Source organism: Tetrao urogallus, assembly GCF_951394365.1.
Source record: "Tetrao urogallus genome assembly, chromosome: Z".
Lineage (NCBI taxonomy): Eukaryota > Metazoa > Chordata > Aves > Galliformes > Phasianidae > Tetrao > Tetrao urogallus.
Genome location: NC_136816.1, coordinates 22,004,345 through 22,012,962, shown reverse-complemented (window position 1 = coordinate 22,012,962; position 8,618 = coordinate 22,004,345). Strand labels below are relative to the sequence as shown.

The 8,618-nt window shown below is 36.7% G+C and overlaps 1 protein-coding gene across 1 annotated transcript in view; it reads right to left on the bottom strand.

Moving 5' to 3' along the window:
- Positions 1-3,382: 3,382 nt before the first annotated feature.
- SLC12A2 (solute carrier family 12 member 2) overlaps positions 3,383-8,618 on the bottom strand; it is a gene marked incomplete at both ends in the record, with an annotated part of 51,670 nt that continues 46,434 nt past the window's right edge. Inside the window, 3 exons of the mRNA XM_079548470.1 lie at positions 3,383-3,518; positions 6,676-6,743; positions 8,151-8,286. Of these exons, the coding sequence (XP_079404596.1) occupies positions 3,383-3,518; positions 6,676-6,743; positions 8,151-8,286 (340 nt within the window). The remainder of the gene's footprint in view (positions 3,519-6,675; positions 6,744-8,150; positions 8,287-8,618) is intronic.

Sequence of the window (8,618 nt, the reverse complement as noted above, 5' to 3'; positions counted from 1 at the left end):
TTTAGTACTGTAGCCTACATTTAAATAGATATGAAAATGTATTTACTAAATTAAGGACATAGATAAGTGGTTTGAAATTATTACTACAGGTTAACCTTCAAAACTGCAGTCATCCAGCTATCCTATGAGACATCACAATAGATAAGGTTAAACAGTTCTTCAGTGGCTCTATGTACTTGCCGTTTCTAATTGTGCTTTGAAGTTACATTTCCTTGTAGCCCAGTGCGCTATCAGTATGAGAGAAGTTTTTCCTTCACATATTACATAGGTAACAGAAACAGATTTTGAAATGGTTACATTCCAGCTTAAATATACCACATACTGCTGATTAGTCCAGTGTCTGGTATGTCACGAGATGCCTTGCGATTATTTTTCGTATGGAACCAACTCTCTAGGCAGTGGCAAGCATTCCATCCACAAGTAAGCATTTGTCAACCTATGCTGCACAACAGAATGACATCTGTGTAACAATCCTATGCAAATTCCACAATAAAAGAAATAGCAGATGCATACAATAAGCAGAAAATACTACTAGAAGTTAATCAGTTAAATTATGGACACAATTTGCTACTTGTTAGACAACTCAGTTGTATTGAATTCACTTCCTTTTATTGCAGTGACATCCCCATGGTACAAAGTATTAACTGCAATAGTTACATTAAAACATTAGAAAAGCATTTGTGTGTGACAGTTACAGTACAGTATCAAATATTACATCTTCAAACCAAGTGGGTCATTACCCACGAACGCTCAAACCTTTAAATTATTTTCAGTTATTTTTAAATATGCAATGTCAGAAAAGCATATAAAAAGAATGTATGTAAAAGGAAACCTAAATACAAATACAGAGTGAGCAAATAAATAATTGATTTTCTCCAGCTGTCTTTCTAAATCCATACAAAGAAACCTAACCTATAGAACGTATGAATTTCTGTGTCAGTGATAATTCATTTTTCAAGTAATTAACCACGATTGGAACTTAACTAAATTTGGCGTCAAAATCAAAGCAGGAGTGACTGCCACTAACTAACAGTTGTTGCTAACAATCACTATTAACTATTAAAGTTTCTTGGAAGTTGACCTCATGCCTAGCGTTAGTGGACTTGAGAGTGCATATGTGAAAAGCATCCTACAGTATTTCACAGACATCATCCTAACTATCCCCATATGCATATTTAGATATATTTTATATAATTTTATACACATATATGCATGTATACACACACTTCATTTGGTTTCTGTGTTACAGATCACAAGCAATGATTTCCTGAATGGGCAAAAAACCTTTTAAATAAGTGTACCTGTGCACAATTTTTCTTTTTTTTTTTTTTTTTAATGATAGCAGCACTAAGTCTATGCCTTACTGTCTGTTCAAAAGAGCAAAACCCACAAAACAAGAAGAAACACGGCAATGATTCCATACTCACAATGTGACATTCATGTTTCCCAAAAACCATAATGAAACCTGTAATTAATTAATTTTGATACCCACCCCTCACTTAGAAGGAAGTAGAACTTCTACTGCAAACTGTCTTACCATAATTTTTACTTTAAGAAGCTGGGTTCATGCTGGCATCAGTTATCTCACACTTAGCAGCAATACATGCAAGTTCTTGTTTAGGCAAAATGATTGAATAGACTTAAATCCAATTGATGGAAATAATGGAAACATCTTTGTAGTTCACCAAGAAATTGACAGTGTATACTGCACTGTGTAGAATACATGTATATTTTTTATCTTGAATCATAACTCAAAGCTTTATGTTGCCACACAATGACTAATTGCTTTATTTTCCAAAAGGAACAGTTACATTTTAATTTGATCCTGTATTTAGCATAATACAACTTTTCTGTTCATCCTTAAATAAAAGTCACTGAAGCATTGGTAAACTGATCTCTTAGCACATCCAACACTAATATCAAAAGCTTGTGAAATGTTTTTAGGCAATCCTTTCTATCCAAAATACATAGGAATTTAAAAAACAGCTCACATTACTAACCACCATATAAAGGCCCGAGTGTAATTTCTTGTGTAGGTGTTCACATAGTAGACTAAATATGAAGTTGTCAAAATACACAATGAGAGGGCACACAAGATTGGCAGTTTCTTGATTGAACATATAAAATGTATAAAGTAGAATGTATGGAAAAAATCTAACCTGGCAGATGATCAAACCTGAGTATATTTTAATAAGACTAGGTATATTTTCTGACAACTGAATGAATTGACTAAAAACATCTCCCCCTAGTAACTAGTGGTCCTTTTAACCATTTGTAGAGAAATGCAAGAGAACGTTAGCTTTTGCTTTTTTTTTTCGTTTGTTTTGGATAGCAAGATTCCACATAGTGTTTACTGTTTTCTGTTAGATAGCATCACGTTGCTCATATTATCCCCATTTAAGCCTTAAGTTGAGTTTTGTTTCAAAGTAAGTTCTAAGTGGCACCAAAGCATCAATAGGCCAGGAACTAGGACAGGTCCTTTCTTGCAATTTTAAGGAGATGAATGGCCTTAGCCCGTAAGATGAATTGTTTCATACTAGAACTATGGATTTATACAGCATCCTTTACCACCACTAGCAAACTTTATAGCTGTGCATTTCAGACTAATGCCAAAAAAGAGCACAGTGTCAAATTTGAGAAATAGGATCCTCTCTGACAGCAGTTTTATTTTGGAACAGAGCTAAATTTTGTAACAGTTAAAGTAAAACAAAGTCCAGACAACATCAAGGATTTGTCTTTGTTCAACTGACCTGCCTCAATTCTTGCTTTTATTTAAAGTCTAACAGATATAATAATAAAAAAAAAAAAAAAAAAAAAATCAACAAAACTTTCCGACAATAGAAAACATACAGTACTAAGAACTAATAACTCAATGGAAGACTAAAAAGCAGCATTCATTTTTATTGTAATATGGAAGAGACTAAAAACTAAAGAAAGTCTGATCTAAAGTCTTAGTTGAAGGCAGATTTTGACATTCTATATAAATTTACAAAGTAGGATGTATGGATGAGATTTGGTTAATTTCAGAAGGCACCTCAAGGCTAAAAGGCTTTTATAAATCTATAATCCTTTCATTGATTAAAAATAAACCACTTTTATTGCTGCTATTCAAATAGCAAACAAAAAGCTTGCCTTGTTCTTCAGTCTAACAAGGAATCCTCCCCCATTAAGCAAGATTAAATTACAGAAAATATAGAATAAAACTGAAGATGTCACAACTTTAGAAATACATTGACTTTCCTTGTGTGCTTTCAAGTCAGTGAAATAGTGAAAGAAGAGTCACTTTTTGCCTTTGTGATGTTAATAATCTATAGACCACATCAGTCACTCTTCCCGGGGCACTTAAGTACCATGTCCTTACAGCTGTCTCATGAGCAGTATCTTAGGAATAGAAGGTAAGAACGCTCTGATGATTCCCACGAACAAGAAGAATTGGCGGCAGATCTTTCGAAAGAGCTTCTAACCAGGCCATGTAGAGTGCACTAGAAACTGCGCCTTTTCGTGCAACTGGCAGACTCCTGAAGTTCACATTAGGGAAAAACAAACAAACCAAAACAACACATTTATCATACACAATGAAAGTACAATTCTGCAAAGAGGTTAAGACAAATTTCCTAACCTCGCAAGTTTTTGCTTTTTTTTTTTTTTTTTTTTTTAAAAAAAAACTCAGAATGCAGTAAGTTAAAGATCCTGCTATCTTAATCAACAACAGGCTCTATCCACACCTCACTTTTGGCCTTCTACCATTATTTAATATTCAAGTAGCTTAATGGGGAATTCTTCTTAGTTTGGAGAACTTACTACTACTCCGGATTTTAAAATTTTAAAAAGCTTTTTTTTTTTTTAAAAAAAAAAAAAAATGATCCTACACTGGTGCAGCCTTCTCACAGTCATTCCAAAATATCCATACTATTTTCCTTCAAACTACCACCATAATATTTTCCTTCAAACAACTACTTTAAGTCTACTTGCCCTGTTCTAACTTTACCTTAACGTGGTACCACCAGCAATCTAACCAAGGACCAGTATTAGAACCGGTGCCACCAAAACATGGCAAAGCATTTTAGTAAATGGGGATTTCTCACCAAGAGGCAGTGAGGCAGCCATTTGCCATCCAGACAGTCTCTCCAGAGAGGTTTGCTGTCTGCCAGGAGACCACATGAATGATATCAAGCAACTACCTGGTACAATAAAGCCAGAGGACTACTATCCACTCTTACTTTTTCAAAGTAGATCACATTAGGCTGCAACAAGGATATTACTTAATATTGGAAGAAATTTTATGGCCCTTGGAAAGATTTTTAAGAGATAAGGAGCACAGGTAGTGTTCTTGTCTGTCATCCTAGTTGGAGACTGGGACCCTGGTAGGAGGAGGCAAATGGACCATGTGAACAAACAGCTGTGCAGATGGTGCCATTCTCACGGCTTTGGATTCTATTGTCTTGGGCTCCTTCCAGAGACTAGTCATGTTGACAATGGATGGGACAAAACCTACTGCCCAGGTAGGGCAACAGTGTTCTGGACAGCAAGCTGACTGCACTGACCAGCAGAAGTTAAACTAGACTTGACAAGAAAGAGGATATACTTGTGTGGCAGAGAAGGGCCAGGGAACACTGAAACATTAGAAAGCAGCAGGGAAAAAAAAAAAAATAATTGTCCCAAAGGAATTAGGGGAGGGGCTCTCTAAGAAGGTAGCTTTAGTGCCTCTACACCAACACATATAGCTTGGAAGATAAGCAGGTAAGATGGAACCCAAGGTGCAATTAGAAACCTCTGACTTAACTGCTGTCACAGAAACACAGTGGGACAAATTACACCACAGGAACACTGTACTGAGGTTCACAAATTCTGTTTCAGAAGCTATAGGCAGGGCACAACAGGCAGAGGAGTTGCTGTTTATGTTAAGTGGATGGAATACAGAGAATATGGCTTCTCAAACAGCCATGAACATGTTGAGAGCTAGTGGGTTAAATTAGGGACCAGCTCAAAATGGACTTCTGATGGTCAGGTCTATTGTAGGTCACCTGATCAAGGGGAGCTTGTGGATGTGATAGTCTTGCTTCAGCTACAACTACAAGAAGCATCACATTCACAGGCTCTCATGCTGATGGAGGACTTCAACCATGCAGATATCTGCTCAGAAAGCAATATGGTGAGATAAAGCAACCCAGGAGACTCCTGGCATCTGCCAAGGTTAATTTCCAGGTAGGGAACAGAACAATTAGAGGTGAAGTATTAATGGACCTGCTGCTCAACAATGCAGATAACTTCATTAAAGAAGTTGAGACCAGGGGCACTCCGAGCTGTAGTGACCATGCTCTGGTTGAGTTTGTGATCTCTAGGAATACAGGCTTGGCAAAAAGTAGAGCTCAGGAAAATGAACTTCAGGAGGGTGAACTTCTGGCTGTTTTAGGAATTACTGGTTGAGATTGCTCTTAGGGACAAAGGAACAGAATACAGCTGGCAATTCTTTAAGGGCACCCTTCTGACAGTATGTAAGTTTTTCATTCCTATATGTTAGAAATCAAGCAGATGAAGCAGGATATCAGAATGGCTCAACAAGGACTTGTTAAACAGATGAGAAGGAAATGCACAGGCAGTGGGTGCAGGGACATGTGGCCTGGGAATAATATCGGAATGACATCCAGATGTGCAGAGATGGGATCAGGAAAGCCAAGGCACAGATGGAATTGCATCTGGCATGGGATGTAAAAAATAAGGTATTCTATAGGTACAGTGGACAGAAAACAATAGCCAAGAACATTGTATCCCCTTAATAAATGAGAACTGGCAACAACAGAAATGGAGCAGGGTGAGGTTCTCAATAAGTCATTTGCCTCCATCTTTTCTGGCAGCCAGGCATCCCACACCTTTCACATCCCTCAACCTCTATACAAAGACTAGGGGAGCAAAATGCCTCCCCCTGCAAGTGAAGAACAAGCTCAAGACCAAGATAGACAGAAGTCTATCAAGGCTCCATGACATGCACCCCAGGGTCCTTCAACAATGGAGTGACTGCATCAGCGGAGAAAGGAAGAATAATATGGATATAAATGTTGGATTGTTCAGTGAACAAGGAATTAATTGGATGGTTATAGCTAGCTCATTGTGGTCACTGACTCTATATCCACGTGGAGGCTGGTCACAGTGGTGTTCCTCAAGGGTCTGGTATTGAGAGTGGTGCTCTTCAGTGCATTTATCAATAACACAGACAGTGGGATTGAGTGAGCCCTTTGCAAGTTTGTAGATGACAGCAGTATGAGTGGTGCAGTTGTTGATAGAATAGAAGGAAGGGATGCTATCCAAAGGGGCCCGGACAAGTCTGGGAAATGAGCTCAAGGGAACCTAATGAGGTTCAAGATAGACAAGTATAAGGTGCTGCACTTGGTTGGGACAATCCCAGATCCAGACTGGGAGAAGAGCTCATTGAGAGCAGCCTTATAAAGAAAAATTTGGGAGTTTTGGAAGACAAAAAAGCTTATTTTTGCAGCTTAGCTCCATAATTCTAAAGTGTTCTGAAATATTTCCAGCATTGATATCTTCTTGATTATTTCTATAATTCAATCTTATGCTTTGGCATTTTTCCCAACCTGTATTTACATATACTTATAGTTCATATTAGAATTCTATATTAATTAGAATTAATTAGAATAACAGTAAAAACCATTTACTTACATTACAATTACATTAGCTGTACTTGAGTGTTCTTTGAGCAACTCATTTAGTCTGATCTGCCGATAAGTCTGTAACGAAAATGAAATTTGTTAGGAAGAGATCTTCTAGAAGTTAAAAAAATGTTCATTTCAAAGAAGATAAGTTATAATAATTCATTGGTATGAATTATTTCTAGAAAGCATGTGCCAAACTGAATAGAAAGTACCCTTTTCACTTCCCTTAAATATCTATGACTCTAAGACTTAGGTTGAGAAAATGTGAAAACTTAAAATAAACCAAGTACCACAAAAGCCAACTTCAATACAGATTTTCTACTAATAGTATCATCCTCCAAAGGTCCTGCAAGCAAGAGCCCTTGTGCTCTCAAGGTTTGTACAAGGTATCTTGTACACTCGGAGCAAGCAGGCATTTCAGAAGTGATCGTGATCTTTAGGAACGTACTTCCTTTTTTATCACTCTGTTCTTTCTTAACATCTTCTGCTGAAGATGTTCCTCCCATTCTTCCTATTGCCATTTTCTTTCTTAGCTTGTACTCACAGTCATCTGCAGGTCTCTTTTCTGTAAACTAACTTGCAAAAAACATTCATTATTAGCTACTTATAGTTTTGCTGTTCTCAGCTCAGCTTAAGTCTCTTCCTGGCCTGGTAGCTGCAGTAACAAATAAGCTATCAGGAGGAAATGGATAAGTTACTGCTATGATCTCATTAGAAAGTTTTGCAGGTAAGATATGAGGGACAGCAAAGCATCTATAAGAAAACTAGTAAGTTTTTTCCTCGAGTATCTTTGTAATACACAGTTACTAGGTCCTGCCATAAGCTGCCAGTCAATCTGTATCTACATGTTGTTTAAATCCTTGCTTTTTTCACATTTGCAGTGCAGCATGACCTATCATTCCCATTTATTCTCTATTGCAAATCCTCAGAGAAGTTGAAAAAATTCAGGAAGCAGAAAATAAAATTATGGGTGGTACATCTTTAAGAGCTTCCAAAGACTGAAATTTTAATCAGTCTGTCTTCAGATTCTTGTCTGTGTCTGCATCCTGTTATAAGATGCAGCTGAAGTCTCCTCCACAGAAGCTCTGGAAAAGGAATTTTTCTGGAGTGTACAGTGCACAACCACTTGAGAAAAACATCACATCTTTAAACATCCACTAAAACCACAACTAGGTAGGTAGTGGTTTTGTTTTTGTTTTTGTTTTTTTTTAAATAATGAAGCACTGAAGGGTAGACTCGGCTCAACTAAAAAAAAAAAAAATGCAATGGTTCAAGCCCACAATCATAAAATGCACCTTTTTTTTTTTTTTTAAACTATAAGTGATCCCCCCCATTGGATTTAGATGCTTTCTAGTAGTTACTCATGAAAGCAACTACAGAAACACAAAATAGCAATAATCAGCCAGATGGCATTATGTGCACAAATACAGTAGAACATAAAGTTTTATGGTGTTTAATACAACATGCTGAAGAATACAGAACCTTTGTTTTATAAAGCTCAAGTTCATTATCTGTTATCCTCCATGGTTCATCCTCCTTCATCTTATCTGCAACTTCTTGCTCTTTATCATCTTCATGAAGTCTGAAAGGCTCTATCATTTCTTCAAAAGCTGCAATACTGTAACATCAAGAGAACAGTCATTAAAACAGACATGGCACTACTGTGTCAAAAATGACTTTCACACTATTAGACAAAGTTTGATTGACATGTAAAACCTGAGCAAACTGTCTTGTACTTGTAATATTGAATCAGCTACTTATATATGTCATAATTAAGGTAAAAGCAGATACTGCAGTTTAACTTCAATTAGTGACTTTCACTGTTTTTTGGGTGCAAATGTAGTTTTAGACAGTTTAAAAGAAACCAACGAGTTTTGCTAAAGAATTTTACTATGGTTATTCCAAAGCTGATGACTAGTTACTGTATACTTTCTAAGCTAGAATTTAGAA